Source organism: Tamandua tetradactyla, chromosome 21 (assembly GCF_023851605.1).
Source record: "Tamandua tetradactyla isolate mTamTet1 chromosome 21, mTamTet1.pri, whole genome shotgun sequence".
In the NCBI taxonomy this organism is placed as follows: Eukaryota; Metazoa; Chordata; class Mammalia; order Pilosa; family Myrmecophagidae; genus Tamandua; species Tamandua tetradactyla.
In genome coordinates this window covers 35,363,888-35,382,026 of record NC_135347.1, presented here as the reverse complement: position 1 = coordinate 35,382,026, position 18,139 = coordinate 35,363,888, and the positions used below count along the sequence as shown (strand labels likewise).

The window sequence follows — 18,139 nt, the reverse complement described above, 5'->3', positions numbered from 1 at the left end:
TGTCAGGATTGTGTAAAAGGGAGCAGGCCTATTGTAACTGGCTGGTTGGTTTAATCACTATCCTAGCCTTGCTATTATCCATTCACCTATTTAAAAATTCTTTTAATTTCTAAAATGCTGTTTATTCTTCTTGCAGTTAAAGCTTGTTTATATAGGAACCTTTTAATTATCATTAAAACATTTTATTCAAAGTAGTTGATAGTAGATTTATTGAATGTCCTTGAATTATCCTTTTTTTTTTTCTGTTTAATTTCAAAACTCTTTGCTTTTGAATTCATTTTTTTCAGAAGAATTACCCTGTACATGTCCATTATGCACCTCGGACAGAGGAAGCTGTGTTAGTACGACTGAAGGGATCCAACTTGCTAAAGAACTAGGGGCTACCTATCTTGAACTACACAGCCTCGATGACTTCTATATAGGAAAATATTTTGGAGGAGTGGTAAGTGGAAATTCCTGTCACATAAATCAAAGTCATTGGTCAGGTTGGCTAAAGAGTTATTATTGTCTAGGCCATCAGTTAGACCTTAAGTTTTAAAAGCATGGGTAGTTCTAATTTTTTTTTTCTTAACTTTTTTAATTAATTAAAAAAAAATTAACAAACAGGATATCATTCCATTCTACATATACAATCAGTAATTCTTAATATCATCACATAGTTGCATATTCATCATTTCTTAGAACATTTGCATCAATTTAGAAAAAGAAATGGAAAGACAACAGAAAAAGAAATAAAACGATAACAGAGAAAAAAAAAAGATTATACATACCATACCCCTTACCCCTCGCTTTCATTTACCACTAGCATTTCAAACTAAATTTATTTTAACATTTGTTCCCCCTATTATTTATTTTTATTCCATATGTTCTACTCTTCTGTTGATATAGTAGCTAAAAGGAGCATCAGACACAAGGTGGTAGTTCTAATTTTGAGAAATAAAATGAAAGTCAATAGAAAAGATTTTATTAGAATAAAATTATAATTTTAATTATAAAAATTTTTATTTTTTATAAAAGAATAAAAATTATAATTTCATTCTGTTCTAATGAAACTTTTTTTAATGTTTAATATGATATTCTTGAATTTTCTGTTTGGTGACACCGAATTGACCTTTATTTTATATAACAAACATGTTTACTTACACACACGTGATGTCAGTTTTAATAAAAGTCTTTGTACTGCCCAGAGCCTGGCAACCTGAAGTACTAGATCCTGAAAGTTCTTCATTTCTATCCACTCCTTGAAAAGAACAAGTTTTCTTCCTCTGTGTTTGCTTTTGCAAAACCTCCCATCTTGCTGATCTTATGGTAGCTCAAAATGATCCAGAAGAAGTATTTATATAAATTGCTTCTTGACGAAATGTGGAGAGTGAGGGTTTGCTTATTTAGTTGTAGTGGCATTTGTTGGGTCTTGCAGGTATTTTGAGGCTCATCTTAGCATATAGCACATACCTTAAATTATTAGGACTTCAAAGTCCTTGGAAAATATTGTGGAATTGTAGCATTTAAATATTTACTGATTTTGGAACTATTTTTTCAACCCTCTAAGCAGTGACTCCTTGCAACAGAGAAATCTGATAAACATAGCAAGAGGTTTAACTTAAAGTAAACACTATTATTTAGGAGGAGCATTTTGGAATTCTCCCCTTATGAGTCTCCTAAGTCTTTTTTTCTTTTTTAATTAAAAAAATTTATTGTGGTAATATATACAAAATAAAGGTTTCCATTTTAACCACTTTTAGGTTTACAACTCAGTGGTGTTAATTACATTCACAATATTGTGCTACCTTCACTTCCATTGTTCCCACAGCTTTTTGGTCACACCAGACAGAAAGTCCCTAGTTTTCTGATATGTCAGAATATTCATTTTGTGTATTTATGACTGGATATGTTGAAATAGGATTTCAAGTTTCCTTTGTTCTGGAATTACTAAACTGGGTAAATAAGTTCCAGATATAAATGACATTGTTTCCATTTCCTGTCACCATATAAATGGCTATTTACCTGATAATGTAAAGAAACATTAATAATAGAATTAAGGAAGACAAACTCACGGTAGTGGTATTACCAGTGACAGTGAGAAATGCTTGCTTTATTTATTTATAGTGATAAGCAGGGGGTAGAAAGGGAAAGAAGGAAAAATCTAATTTTCCTGCCAAGTAGATTATATTGTGTTGACTTTTTCAAAAAATCTTAATTTTGGTCTTAATATTTAGGATCATTCTTCCCACCTTCCAACTCCTGCTTTTCCTTTTCTCTTGTCCCCCCGCCCCAAGCCCTTGTTTTTCTTTGCTCCTGAAGCCTAAAGCCTGGTGTAACGCTTAGGGTTGGAAACACGTGAAGATGTCAGTGTTGGGAGGAAGACGTGACAGTTCTTTTTCCTTGACTCAAGACTTGATGAGAACATGGGAATGCAGTCAAAGTGATCTCTCTTTTAGACTCTTGAATAGCAGCGTGTGACTAAGATCTTGGGTGTAAGAAAAGATGACATTTGCAGGAATCCTGGATGGAGATGATAATGTTAGGGGAAAAGGGCATTTAGAATCTTACACTAAAGAGTGAGGGATGAAGAGCTGTGCAGTGTTGCCTTCAGGCCTGGGGAAGCAGGTCTGGCCCTAACCTGGCCCTGACCTGGCCCTGAGCTTTAGGGGACCCCACCTGGTCCTTCTCCTGTTACACGTTTCTCCACGGAGCACGAGTGCATGGGACCGAGGGGATGTGTACACCTGGAGCTGGTATCCCTTTCTAGAACCCATGCTGTCCAATATGGCAGCCACCAGTCACATGTGGCTATTTATATTTAAATTAATTAAAATAAAAAATTCAGGTCCTTAGATGCACTAGCCACATTTCTGGTACCTAATAGCTACATGTGACTCATGTCTCCTGTATTGGGCAGGGCGATATTATAGAACATTTCCATCAATAAGAAAGCTCTGTTGGACAGGACTGTGGTTGTGCTCCAGAACCGCAGACCCCAAAATTCGCTGACCAGCTGGCCCTGGCTCTGTTTCCAGGGCCTGGGCCGGCCTATTTCCTTGGTCCGTTCTACTGAAGGTGGACTGTACCGCTGATACATGCCCCCTAGGCCTGAGGTGGGAGGGGGTGACCCTGGTGGATAGGGGAGGGGACCTTGGATGTGTGGGCTTAGGTGTCCACTTGTGTGCACAACGCCCCGCAAGGAGTGTGATGGAGCAAGGAAGGGGTGAGAAGAGAAGTAGGGATCCTTGGGTCTAGGGGTCAGCTCTCCCTGTCTGCTTCAAACTCCAAGGAGTCTGGAAATTTTAATTTAATAAACCTGGACGTTCAGTCTTTTCATGATGATACATGTGTCAAAGCAGGAGGATCGAACAGGACTTAATATATTTTCGAATATGTTCATAAAAATTTGTTTTCTTTACCTACAACTTTTAACTATTCAGGTCTGTGGCACACAGGACTCCTATACTTGTGACCCAGGCCTCACCACGTGACACAGAGGCCTGGATGTGTGTAAGTCTGCGTGGATAGATTTTAGTTTGTAAAACAGAGGATAGACTTCGAAGTAATTTATTCAAGAAAAGAAAGTTAGCTCACGTTTGAAGTTCTCTGGGTGATAGGAGTGTCTGTGGACATAGCTCTGTTCTTGCCTGGGACTATAGCAGTCTTAGCAGTCTTACTGAGATTGACAGCCGTGCAGTTCTCGTGCTTGGCTTTCTTGATTATTCTAGAGAATAAACAATTCTATCTTGAACAGATCTGTTTAGCAAGGCACAGTTTCTTCCACTTGATATTTTTTTTAATTAAAAAAACTGACTTACATGTTCCTCTTGATTAAATACGTAAATTAATTTTTAGAGGGATTTGGTAATGCATCCATATAGACGTACTGACGTTAAAAGCGTTTAGTAACCGTGATTTGTTGTCAGATACATAATTTTGTTGGAGCTTTAATTAAAATTTGTTCCATGTTTTAGTTGGAATATTTTATGATTCAAGCCTTAAATCAGAAAACAAGTGATAAAATGAAGAAAAGGAAGATGAGCAGCTCATTTCATGGAATTAGACCCCCTCAGCTTGAACAGCCAGGTGCGTTTATTAGTCAACATCTGCACATTTGGTTGCTATTTGTTATAATTTATCATATGTCTTAAGAGAAGATTGCTTTCTAATTCGAGCGGCTCAGGAACCACCTGACATTTTGAGTCACTAAGTCTTAGATGGGGTCAGGAATCTGCTTTTAAGATAACCTTCCCAGGTGTTTCTGAAGCAGGTGGTACTTGAACCACCCTTAGAGTCTTAAAAACTTGCATATATAGAGTCCTTTCCCTATAGGGAAACACCTATAGGGAAACCTCGGTGAGAGTGTTGGCTAGGTTTCCTGATTTCCAAAAGAGGTTGTACCTTCCTACCTTCCATTTACTAGTTTGCTCGTGAACAAATGTAGATTAGCCCTCCATCAATTCAGAATTTCCACATTCTAAGTCCTCATCATAGACTCTACTTTTACAGTGTCTTCTAATGTTTTTTAGCTTGGCTTTGGAAAAAGCTGATTCTGGGGAAGCATCGTGGAAAAAAAATTCAAATTTAAGATCAAATTAAATGGTTAGGACAGATTTAAAAAGAGTCCAAAACACTGAGCCCTGACTTTGAGAAGTTGCAGAATTTTAACAGCTTAGTCCTCCACCCCCACTTGCAGTCCTAAGAGAAGACGACTTCAGATGTGAGGTCATGTTCTTTGGAACTCGTTCAGTAATTTGAATTTGTTATCAGGTGAAAGTAAAGAATGATGACCATTAAAACTCAGTACTTAAAAAACAAACAACAACAACAACAAAACACCTTAGTACTTGAAGAAATATTGCATTTTGAGGACCCCAAAATAATGAGAATTCATTTTATTGTGCTTTATGACAATTGTAGGTTTTTTATTTGTACTATATAATGTAAGTGCAACATTCAGATATGTGCCTGTGTTATGAAATTCTACGATCTCTAAATCACTAGTTTAGATATGTTATAATTAGGTTATACTATACTAAGTTACTATTTTATAAAAATGGTCAAATTCTGTCTTGGCAATTCCATATGGTTCGACTTAATAATATTTAAAAAAATTGTTTGTTGTGTTTTAAGAAAACTTATTATTAGATTCTTTCACCTTAAGAGGAGTTTACCATTTTTATTTTCCTTTATGAAACAGAAAAAATGCCTGTCTTAAAGGCTGAAGCATCACATTATAACTCGGATTTGAATAATTTGCTGTTCTGCTGCCAGTGTGTGGACGTGGTGTTTTACAATCCAGATTTAAGGGAAGTTGTAGAGGCCCACAAGATTGTTCTCTGCGCTGTAAGCCATGTGTTCATGCTGCTTTTCAACGTGAAGAGCCCTGCTGACATTCAGGATTCCAGTATCATCCGAACTACCCAGGATCTCTTTGTTATAAATAGAGATGCTGCATTCCCAGGTGCTACCCAGGAACCTCGAGGCAACCCACCGTTACCGGTCATCGTTAAAGATACGCTCTTCTGTTCTTGTTTGTCCGACATTCTGCGCTTCATTTATTCAGGTATCTTGCCAGATGATCCTAGTTACTCATATTCTTTTAAACTTTTTTTTTTTTTTTTAACGTGGGCAGACGCCAGGAATCGAACCCGGATCTCTGGCATGGCAGGCGAGAACTTTGCCAGCTGAGCCCCTGTGGCCCGCCCTCTCTTAAATTTTTGAAATGAAGTATACCTGTGGGTTCTCAAGAATACTGGGTATTTTTAAACTTTCTTTTCTTCCTACCCTCTGAGGTGAAGACTGTACATGAAATAGTTGCTTTATATATAGAAATTGGTCCACAGTTTCTGTCTTCCTGACAAGTTTAATTGCCTAGGTTTTAAATCTGTCTGAAAAAACAATTTCTTCCTACTGAGCAGGTGTTGTTATTTTTGCTTTTTAAAAAAATTACCCACAATATGAAAACACAAGGATCTATTTATTGTCCATTTTAAAGAAAGAAAATTTTTCGAGTGTATATGAAACCAAGTTTCTACATCTTAACACCTAGCTAGTTGTTCTTAGGCTGGACCCTTAGATTTTGGAGGGAACTTAACGAGAGAAATTAGCAGTCGTCGTTGTTCACCTTAGGCACTGGTAATTGGTACCTTAAGTTAGTTCAGGCTGAGATCTGTTTGACTCTGGCTGTACTCTCTTAATTTTAATTTTTTCCCCTTTACTGTGCCCTTATCTCTCTCTCTCTCTCTCTTTTTGTAACTTTTCGGTTTGAAATAATTTCAAACTTACAGAACAGTTGCAAAACTAATACAAAACCCATACAGAGAATTACAGTATTCCCCCAACTCAGATACCCAGAGCCATGAACCTTTAACATTTTGCCACATTTGCTGTATCATTCTATCCATGTATCTGTTCATCCCTCTATCTTTTTATCTATTTTCTAAACATTTGAGAGTAAGTTGTTTCAATCATGCTCCTTGACCAGTTAATTGTTACGTGTACATTTCCTCAGAATAATAATATTAACCTGTATAAACACTTTAAGTGCAATAATCAAGTTCAAGAAATTTAAGATTGATATAAAGCTTCCAGTTTGTCTTAGTTTCCTGGCTGCTAAAACAGATACCATACGGTGGGTTGGTTTAACAACAGAAATTTATCGGCTCACGGTTTTGTGGCTGTAAGTCCAAGATCGAGATGTCAGCACAGCTATACTTCACTGAAGACTGTTGGGTTCTGGGGCTGGCTTTTGATGAACCCGGTCTTTGGCTTTTCTGACACATGGTAATACACATGGTGATGTCCTCTCCTTTTTCCTTCAGGTTCTGTTGACTTCTGACTTCTTCCTGTGGCTTTTTCTATATATATCTTAATTTCATTCTACTTATAAAGGACTCTGGTAATCCAGACTAAAGCCCAACTTAATTCAGTTGGACCACTCCTTCATTGTAGAAATATCTCCAAGAGATCCTGTTCACGATGTTTCCACACCTGCCAGAATGCACACCAAGACCAAGCGCGTGCCCAAATAGGGGTGCAGAGTGCAATCTACACAGTCTATATTCCGATTTTTTTATATGTCTCAATAATGCCCTTTTGGATGTTTCCTCATCCATTATTAGATCTAGTCCAGGATCATATATTGCATTTAATTTTCATTGTCTCTTTAGTCGCTCTTTTCTTTTTCTAAGAGTGTAGAAACCTATCTACAACATAAACATCCCATCACCGTCATCCCACCGTCATTCAGTGGGATTAATCACATCACAGTGCTGTATTACTTTCACCACCAACCATTACCAGAACTTCACCATGATCCTAAAGAGAAACCTTCTCCCCATTATACATTAACCCCACAATTATTATCCCCCAAGTTCTAGCAACCTGTACTCTACCTTCTGTCTGTCTAAATTTGCATATTTTAGCTATTTTGTATATGTGATCATGTAATGTCTGTCCCTTTGTGTCTGATTTATTTTACTCAACATGATATCTTAAAGCTTTATCCATATTGTAGCATGTATCAGAACTTTATTGCTCTTTACAACTAAATAGTATCCTATTGTATATATACATATCATATTTTGTTTATTTGTTGATGGGCACTTTTGGTTTGTTTCCACCTTTTAGCTATTGTGAATAATTCTGCTATGGATAATGGTGTACAAATATCTGTTTGAGTCCCTGTTTTCAATTTTGGGGGGTGTTTACCTAGAAATAGAGTTACCAGGTCGTATGGTAGTCATATGATTGGCTTTTTGAGGAACTGGCAAACTGTTTTTCCATGATGTCCATACCATTCTACATTGCCACCAATAAGAGAGTTTCTGTTTTTCCACTTCGTGTCCAGCACTTTCCATTTTCAGCTTTCAAGATAATACCCATTCTCGTGGGTGTGAGGTGGTTTCTCTTGGTTTTGATTTATATTTCCCTAATGGCTAATTATGTTGAGCATTCTTCATGTGTTTATTGGCTATTTGATTATCTTCTCTGGAGAAATGTCTGTTCAGATCCTTTGCCTAGTTTTCAATTGGATTATCTTTTTGTTGTTGTGCTATAGGAGTTTTTTATAGATTCTGGATATAAACCCTTATCAAATATATGGTTTCCAAAAACTTTCAGTATGTGGCATAATATAGGAGTCTATTTTCGTTATTTTGCATGTAGATTTCCAGTTTTACCAGTACTGTTTTTCTTGAACAGACTGTTCTTTCCCCATTGAATGGTACACTTGGCAAAAATCAATTTGCCATAGATGTATGAATTTAACTGTTTATATTTCAAGTAACTAGTGATAATGCAGGACTTTCTTTTACTGTGTTAATCTTTGATATTTTAAAAAGTTTTTATATAACTTTCTGTCCCACGAATCTTCCATTACTGCCTATTTTTGTATTTATTCGATCTTTTTGTAGTGAGCTTTTTAGAGTCTTTTCTCCTTTACTTCTGTGCATATTTTTTTCTGATATTTTCTTTGTCGTTCCCACAGGGCTTAAATTTAGTATTCTAAGTCTCTACCAATCTTGTTTAGTTTGTTGCCAACTTTAATAACATATGTAACTATGTTCTTGTATCCTCAGTCCCCTTTCCTGTATATAGTCTTGTCAAAAATTACATATTTATATATTATGAATCCAAAACCATTGATTTAATACTTTTATGCATCTGTACTTTAGATCCTGTAGGAAGTCAAAAGTAGAGTTACACCAAAAATATAATAGTACTGGAGTTTGTATTTACTCATGACATTACCTTTACTAGAGATTTTTATTTCTTCATGCCATTTTGATCTATTGTCTAGTGACTTTCCTTTCAACCTGAAGAATTCCCTTTAGCATTTCTTATAGGCTGGTTTAGTGCTGATAAACCTCCTTGGTTTTTGTTTATCTGGGAATGTCTTAATCTCTCCCTTATTTTTGAAAGACAGTTCTCCTGGATATAGAAACTTGGTTGACAGTTTTTCCTTTCAGCACTTAAAATGTGTTGCCTAAGTGCCTTCTTGCTTCCATGGTTTCTGATGAAAAATTGACACTTAATTGTATTGAGGCTCCATAACACATTGGCTCTCTCTTGCAGCTTTCAAAATTCTTTCTTTACGGTGGGCCATGGTGGCTCAGCAGGCAGAGTTCTCACCTGCCATGCCAAAGACCCGGGTTCTATTCCTGGTGCCTGCCCAGGCCAAAAAATTTCTCTCTTTATCTTTGGCATTTGAAAGTTTGCTTCAGTTTCAGTGTGGGTCAATTTGGGTTTATCCTGTTTGGAGATCATTGAGCTTCTTGGATATGTATATTCTTGTCTTCTTTCAAATTTGGAAAGCTTTTAGCCATTATTTCTTTGAATATTCTTTCATCTCTTTTCTCTCTTTCTTCTTCTTCTGGGACCCCCACAATGCACATATTGGTATATGTAATCCCACAGGTCTCTCAGGCTCTGTTAGTTTTCTTCATTCTTTTTTCTTTCTCCAGACTGAATGTTTCAATTGTCTTGTCTTTAAGTTCACTAATTCTTTCTTCTGCCATGTTCAGTCTGCTGTTGAACCCTTCTAGGGAATGTTTTCTTTCTGTTACAGGGAGCTGTAGCTCTGTTTGTTTCTTTTTTATAAGTTCTCTTTATTGTTATTCTCTTTTGTTTATCTATCATTTTTCTGATTTTCTTTAGCTCTTTGTCCATGTTTTCCTTTGCCTTAGAGCATATTTTGGACCATCTTTAAAAGTTGTTGGTATGTCCCAGGTCTGGTCCTCCCCATTGATGGGTTCTAATGCTTTATCCAACTCCTTTGCATGGACCCGTGTTTTTTGTTTCATTGCATGTTTTGTAATCTTATGTTATACCCTGATTTGATATACATTGATATTTTAATGTGTCATCTCTGGAATTTAGACATAAGGTATCTGTTTCTTAAACTTGTATCCAGCTAGTGTTATAACAGAGATGTCCTTGAATGGCAGGAGCAAACAAAAATTAGAAAAGAAAGGAAACACTATTCCCAATCTTTGCAGATTGGCCTGTACAAGTACTCTCCTTCAGAGCTTAGCTATCTTAATAGTGAGTTTAGAAAATAGCTTGAGGCAAAGTATATGGATCTTGTCCTAGGCATGTATGCATGGCTCTAGGAATCCCCCCAGTTACATAGATACACGTGTTCCTGTTCCCCTGAGAAAAATTGATTCTTCATCGTCCTGGGTGCTAACCTGCATGCACCACAACCAGCAGTCTTTTGCCCCCTGCTGTTTGACTGTTCTCCTGTAGAGTTCCATAGGAGAGCTCTGTGAGCTGTCTCTAGGCTCAGGACAAAGTCTGGGTTGTCAAGCCTGGGACACATGTTATGGTTTTGCTTCAAGCTGCCCCTAGACACACTGGCAGAGACATACATGTTCCTAGTTTTTTATGTCAAGGTTACTCTGCTGCCTGGGAACAGAAACCCACACTAGTGAAGGGATGGGGCATGGTCCAGCAAGGACACCATGAGATCTTGCCATTTATTTTTTTTCTAGATTCAGCACATGCCTTGTTATTGTAACCTGTAGTGTTTTCCAAGTTTTGAGAAAGATGGCTCTCCCAGGTCCTGTTCCTTGCTTAAAATTTCCATGGGACTGGAGCCCTGAAGCATCTCATTTCACCATCTTGATCAGGGCATGGTGCATCACTTTATCTTTTTAAGAGTCAGCTTATCGATTGCTTTTCTTCCTTTTCTGTCCACACTCTCCTTGTTTTGAAAAACTCAGTAACAATTACACTCTAAAGAATAGGAGTTTTATGAGTCATTTTAGTAAATGAACAGAATATCTCACATTTAACTATCCCAAATAAGAATGGAAAAGAATGGATATAAATGATTTTTAAAGTATGCCTCTAAATGTAAATTTTCTGAGACTTCCTTCTGTTTTAGTTTTCTTTTTCCACTTATGAACTATTAGATTTAGGCCATTCCTTCTCTGGGATGTGTCTGAGGGAAATGTTTATGATCTGTTTTTAGACTTTAGAGTTTAGAATTGGGGACAGATGAGAAGTTTGTAAAGAGAACAATGCAAGTAAGTAATTGTGCAAAGAAAGTTTTGCTATAGCTTTTAGTTCAAATGCTTAATGTTAAAAATAAGATTTGACCTTTTGCCTTGGGTTGTGGTTATTTAATTTTGTAAGTCAAAATAAAAGTTAAAGCTTTGAAAATCATAGTTGCAACATGCAGATTTTGGTGGATTTTAAAATATTAGAGTAGGAAGTGGTGGTAGGTCTTAAATTCATTGTTCAATGAACATTGTCTTATAAAAAAAAGTATAAGGAACCATTCATACAGCACACCCAGCACAGTGCCTTCAATTTGGCAGGTTTTCTCTAGCTTTGAATTGAATTAATGAATAGGCTCTAATAGCTGTGAATTTCCATATGAATAAGCCAGACTAGTTATGGACTTCATTTGATTGTAGATTTTTATATTGTTTTACTAGGACATTAAACTTTGAATCTCACATTTTGAAAAACCAAAATGTTTAAAATTTAAAAGAAAAGAAAAACTATTTTAATGGCATGTTTAAAGACTTATTCGGGAAGTATTTGACTTTCAGTGATTTTCCTGTTGAAATAATATGAATTATTCAGCAAGTTTCCCATAACATCCATTGAATATTTTCAAAGGCATATGAACACTTTGAAGTCAGTTATATCCTCTTCAATACAAACAGTGAAATAGGTATTTCTCCAGTTACTAACTCTGCTTTTTTCCTAGGGAGTATTTTTTTTTAATTGCAAAAATAATCCATGCAGATGGGAATGAAAGGGAGAAAGAAAAGAAGATGCTGTCCTCATATCACAGACCCCCAATTCCCCAAGCCCCTTCCCTAAAGTCATTACCTGTTATATGTTTTGGTATATTTACTGTAATTTGGGGTACATTTGAATTAATAAAAATGTAACCTTTGGTAACTGCTGTTTTCTGGGAACCACAGATTGTTTCCCATGACTGGAGCATGGGTGGGAGGTAATGGCTGGCAGGAGAAGAAGCTGGCACAGCTAGTAAGAGCTGTTCCTGCCATTCTTAGAAGCTGTTCTAAATTTTAAGCATGATCAGATTAGGCTTTAGGAAGCTTATTTCTGGAGATGGTGGGGAAAGGAATAGAGCAGGCAGGACTGGAGTCCAGTTAAAAGGCTCTCACCTCTCAGGGAATCACCCTCAGGAAGGCCAGCATTCTGACAGCAGGTGATTGGAGTTGGAGCTAGTCCCTCATGATCTGGGTCAGTGCCTCCCAAACTTTAAAGTGCATACTCATCACCTGGGGGTCTTGTTAATATGTACATTCTGACTTGGTAGGTCAGGGTAGGACCTGAGATTCTCTATTCCCAATAATCTTCCAGGTGATGCTGTACTCTGGACCTCAAGAAGCAGCTGGAGCACCTATCCTGAAGAACTGGATATACCAGCCAGAGAATTAAGGCATAGCATTCAGCCTAGAGGCATAGGAGAGGAACTCATTTGAGTCTTAGGGCATCAAGTCATAAAGGAGTCAGCTTGCAAGGCTGGCTGGATACTGAGCTGTTTGGAGCCCGACTCCCTCCAGTGCCTTCTTGTAGCCCCTTTGTGAGGTAGGGGAAGTGTTCTAGTTTGCTAGCTGCCAGAATGCAACACACCAGAGACGGATTGGCTTTTAATAAAAGGGGATTTATTTCATTAGTTCTTCAGAGGAAAGGCAGCTAACTTTCAACTGAGGTTCTTTCTTATGCCAGAAGGCACAGGGTGATCTCTGTTGACCTTCTCTCCAGGCCTCTGGGTTCCAACAATGTTCCCTGGGGTGATTTCTTTCTGCATCTCCAAAGGCCTGGGGTGAGCTGCGACTGCTGAGATGAGGTATGCTGAGCTCCTTGGGCTGTGCTACATTGAGCTCTCTCATTTAAGCACCAGCCAATTAAATCAAGTATCATTCATTGCAGCAGGCACGCCTCCTAGCCGATTACAGATGTAATGAGCCACAGATGAGGTTCACATACCATTGGCTCATGTCCACAGCAACAGAACTAGGCATGTTCACCTGGCCAAGTTGACAACTGAATCTACCTACCACAGGAAGTGAACACTTAGTGGCTGAGTGGAAACTTAAGCAAGGGGGGCATGGTGGCATGGAGAACTTATTGAGCTCCAGGTTCTCAGCTAGTTCAGAGCACAGGCCTCTTAATCTTACACTGAGCTCATGGTGTCTGTCCTGTTTCTCTTCGTAAGTCATGGCCAAGGCAGGAGGTGGTGTCAGGGATAAGCAGGGGCAGGGGCTGCCGAGGGAGGCTGTGGGGAAACCCTGTTCCCAATTGAGGAGAAAGGAAAAGAACTGGTTCTGCAGGTACCTGTTAATTATTTTCAAATTATTTATAGATTACTTCTGACTCAGCAAAAGCTATGCTATGAGTTTTGTTTGTTTGTTTTGTTTTTATTTAAGATTAAGCTGTTACACAATAAAACAATTTTGGAAAAAAATGTTGAAAAGAGAAAAAAAGAATCACCCAGATTCCCACTAAAAAAGAAAATTTCTAACCACTTAATGATTTTTTCTTTACTCTTTGAATTTCTGTGGCTGTTTTTTAAAGTGTTTTTTATCAAGTCAAACAAAATTTATACCAACATTTTTCTTAGAGACTTCAGGGGGCCTGGCTTGTCTTTTTTTGTTAAAATTTTAAAAATTTTAAACAGAACACAAGAACACAGAAGAACTGGCTTACGCATGGCTTATGTAGGTGAACTGTTGAAGAAAGGAGCTGATTCTTTGTGTTTCTATCAGTTAGGCTGGTAATGCAGAGCTAGAACTCCATAACGTGGCATACTCAGAAATATTTGTCCTAAGCAAACATGGACTGAAGAACCATATTAAGCCTATCTCTGTTTATCTGGTACAAAATTTATACATACGGTAGCACACTGTATAATTTGACTTGTATGGTTAGCTTATTTGAACACCATCATAACTACATGGAACCTTGAATAGGGAGTGAGATCTTGTTGGTTTGTACAGGATGGTGTGATGCCCAGTACATCCCAGAGTAATCTAGGCGGAAGATTGAAAAGCATTTACAAAGTCTCCTTGAGGGGAAAGATATACGATAAAGACTGAGATAGTATAATCTAGAATGCCTAGAGGGTACAATAATAGTGACTGAATGTACAAATTTAAAAATGTTATGTATGAGAAAGAACAAAGGAATCTCAATAATGCAGGGTGTTGAAAATAGATAGTAATTAATGTTTTAAAACTTTATGTGTGAGACTAAAGCAAAAATATTTATTTGGTACAAAATTTATATTTTGACTAGTGCATCTCCTAATATAACATGTATGGACAGCTTAATTAAACACGTGGAACCTTGAGTAGGGCATGAGATTTTGTAGGTTTGTCCAGAGTGATGCCTCAATAAATCCCAGAGTGATTTGAACAGTGAATAAAAAGGTATTTGCAAAGTCCCCTTGGGGGCATGTTGAGAAAGGGGGAAAATTCAACTTCCCCAAGCAGAGAATTCTTGATATTCTCACAAGCAGTGGGGACAATCAAAGTAATAGGCTGTGCCCCCAATCTTGGTGTTTGTTCATATGAAACTTAGCCCTGCAAAGAATAGGCTAATCCTACTTAAAATTAGGCATAAGAGTCACTCCCAAGAGAACCTCTTTTGTTGCTTAAATGTGGCCTCTCTCTCTCTCTCAGCCAACATGACGAGCAAACTCACTGCCCTCCCCCTCTCTACGTGGGACATGACTCCCAGCGGTATAAACCTCCCTGGCAGCGTGGGACAGAAATCCTAGAATGAACTGGGACTTAGCATTCAAGGGATTGAGAAAACCTTCTCGACTGAAAGAGGAAGAGAGGAATGAGACAAAATAAAGTGTCAGTGGCTGAGAGTTTCAAATAGAGTCGAGAAGTTGTCCTGGAGGTTATTCTTATGCATTATATAGATAATCCCTTTTTAGTTTATGGTGTATTAGAGAGGCTAGAGGGAAGTGCCTGAAACTGTAGAGCTGTGTTCCAGTAGCCATGTTTCTTTAAGATGATTTTATAATGATATAGCTTTCACAAGTGACTGTGTGATTGTGAAAACCTTGTTCTGATGCTCCTTTTATCTATGGTATGGACAGATGAGTAAAAAATATGGATTAAAAATAAATAAATAATGGGGGAACAAATATTAAAATAAATTAGGTAGAGGGAAATAATAGTGGTCAATGAGAGGGAGGGGTAAGGGGTATGGTATGTATGAGTTTTTTCTTTTTATTTCTCTTTCTGGAGTGATGTAAATGTTCTGAGAAATGATGATGGTGATGAACATACAACTATGTGATGATATTGTGAGCCACTGATTGCATACCAAGTATGGAATGTTCATATGCTAAGACTGTATTGTATGTTGATTGCTTTTATTAATAAAAATAAATTTTAAAAAGTCCCCTTGAGAAATTTAGGGAAAAGGTGACTATATTAAACTTCCTCACCTGGGGAAGACCTGATACTCTTGCAGTCATTGGGGACTGCTAATTTGATGGGCCAAGATCTCAATATGGGGGCTTGCCCTTATGAAACTTATTCCTGCAAAGGATAGGCTAAGCCTACTTATAACTTATGCCTATGAGTCACCCTCAGAGAACCTCTTTTATTGCTCAAATATAGTCTCTCTCTAAGTCAACTCCTCAGGTGAACCTGCTGCTCTCCCTCTAGATGGGATACCCAGGGGGTGTAAATCTCCCTAGCAACGTAGGACCTGGCTGCTGAGAATGAGCCTAGCTTTGGCAGTGTTGGAGTGAGAACGCCTTCTTGACCAAAAGGGGAAGAGAAATGAAACAAAATAAAGTTACAGTGGCTGAAAGATCTCAAATAGAGTCAAGAGGTCATTCTGCAGGTTATTCTCATGCAATATATAGGTACTCCTTTGCAGTTTTTGGTGTATTAGAGTAGCTAGAGGGAAATATCTGAAATTGTTGAACTGTAATTCAATAGCCTTGATTATTGAAGATGATTGAGTATAGAGCTTTTAAGGTTTGTCAGTGTGATTGTGAAAACCTCGTGACCGACACTCCCTTTATCCAGTGTAAGGACGGATGAGTAAGAAAAAAAAATAAACAATAGGGGGGTAAGGAGAATGGAATTAAAAAAAAAACTCTCTAGCCTTTTAAATAAATAAATAAATGGATCAAATTATAATGACTATCTTAATCATTTTTAAGCCACAAACTTTTTTACCTTTAGGAAATTTTGTATATATTGTACCACCATGGACATTTGATTCTATATTTGGGATGGGCCTGTTTGATAATCTGGTTAACACTTCCCCCTTATAGATAAGGCTTCAGTTTATTTTACTTTCTGAACAGACACAGTAAAGATATATCTGTTTTGTATCTATTAATTCTCTCTTGGATAACAACCAACACTACAAAATGTTACAAAATGTGTAAATATTTAATGACTAATTCTAGAGAAGGGATAGGCTGAAAAGTGGGGCTAGCAGTTTTCTGGTTTTCATGGAGTATTCCTTAAATGACATATGGTTGTAACACTCTTACAATACTTGATGTAGCCTTTATGCTTACAAATTAAACAGGTGTAGGAGTCTTAAGAATTTAGTTTTGAGTGCTTCCTGTCACAGTTGGCCCTTGGAATTTCACATCACTCATTGAAATATTGCCAGAGTAGATGAATATGTGAAAATGAGCTTTCATTTTTCTGTTTGTGTAATATTCTCCAGTTCTGGAAGCATTCTGTGGCATGCTCTTTTCTGCACTGCCTTAAAGCAGTCTTGTACATATGCATATACCGGGCTGTATGAATCTAAGTAAATTAAGCTCCCTGAGCATTAACTAAAGAAATCCCAGCCCAAGGATCATTGCTCTATTAGGATCTCTAAATGTTATAGGTGACTTGATTAGCAGTTCTAATTATGGAAACAGTTCAATCATTAGAGTGTTCCTGAGAAATATTCTTGCTTTCATTTTCAGTTTTTAAATTTTTCTGTCTTTTCCCAAACAAATCAGTGGCCCTTGGAGATTTAACTGCCACTAAACCCATATATTTACGTTATTTGCTGCTTTCTTGCTTTCAGATAATCTTCTGAATGGGGACATTGTGTAGCTGTTGTTTAATTAATATAATTTTACTTTTAAGAGACAATATCTGTGACAGTGGCTCAGTGGCAGAATTCTCACCTGCCATGCCAGAGACCCAGAGCCTGCCCATGCCAAAAGAAGACAGTATCTGTGTTCCCTTTTAGCATGCACGAGCATGGATGGCCAAAAATACTTCACACTCACTGCTGCTTATCACTAACGCTGAGATTTCTCCAGGAAGAGCAATGGTCATCAATTCTCAATGAGTCTCATCTGGGATGTTTTTTAAAGCACTTACTGATGCCTGGGACACAAACCCAGAAATCCAAATTTAATTGGTCTGAGGTGAGACCTCCCTCCAATAATATTTTTATTTTTTTATTTTTTCCAATAATATTTTATAGAACATCTTAAGGTAAATATAATGCACAACTAGGATTAAGAATCATTGGTGTAGAGTAAATTTTCTTCCATCGATTTCATTGCCCTCCAAGGAGTTCTTGTATGTACCCCTGACATTTTGTACAGACTTTAATGTCTATGAGTGCACGTGAAACTTTCTGGAGGGAAGATCTGAAGACTTTATCAGATTCTGAAAAGAGTATGTGACCCCACAGATAAAAATCATTAGTGCAGGAAGAGGAAAACAAGAGGCATAGGGCTCTTCTAGACTGCTTGTCTTGAGGTCTCAGGAGGAGGGGGAGCTAACAGTGAGGTCAGGAAAAGGGCTGTCAAAGGTAAGAAGCAGCAGTGGTGTGCTGGAGCCAGCTGGCACTGGCTTGGAGAACCAGGTGCACTCATCTCGTCTCGATTCCGTGTTCTGTGATGTCAAGTTGGTAGCATGAATTTCACCATGGTGGGAGTATTTACTCCACAGAAATAGCAAATGCTAAAATACAGGGCTCCACACCCTCAGCACACGCTGAATAGATGGGTGTGGAAACCACAAAGATCAGGTGAGGGAAAGTTTAAAAGGTACACAAGAGTGCCAGGTGCCACAGAGATCAGTGGTAATGAGTCCTGAGAGCCACTGGCTTATCGGTCTGACTTCAGATTAGCTTTGAAGTCCCCTCTGTACAGGCTGGCTGCAGC

At 37.7% G+C, this 18,139-nt stretch overlaps 1 protein-coding gene across 1 annotated transcript in view; it reads left to right on the top strand.

Moving 5' to 3' along the window:
• RHOBTB3 (Rho related BTB domain containing 3) overlaps positions 1 to 18,139 on the top strand; it is a 69,313-nt gene that overhangs the window by 15,666 nt on the left and 35,508 nt on the right. Inside the window, exons 4-6 of the mRNA XM_077139116.1 lie at positions 288 to 442; positions 3,957 to 4,068; positions 5,183 to 5,548. Coding sequence (XP_076995231.1) covers positions 288 to 442; positions 3,957 to 4,068; positions 5,183 to 5,548 — 633 coding nt within the window. The remainder of the gene's footprint in view (positions 1 to 287; positions 443 to 3,956; positions 4,069 to 5,182; positions 5,549 to 18,139) is intronic.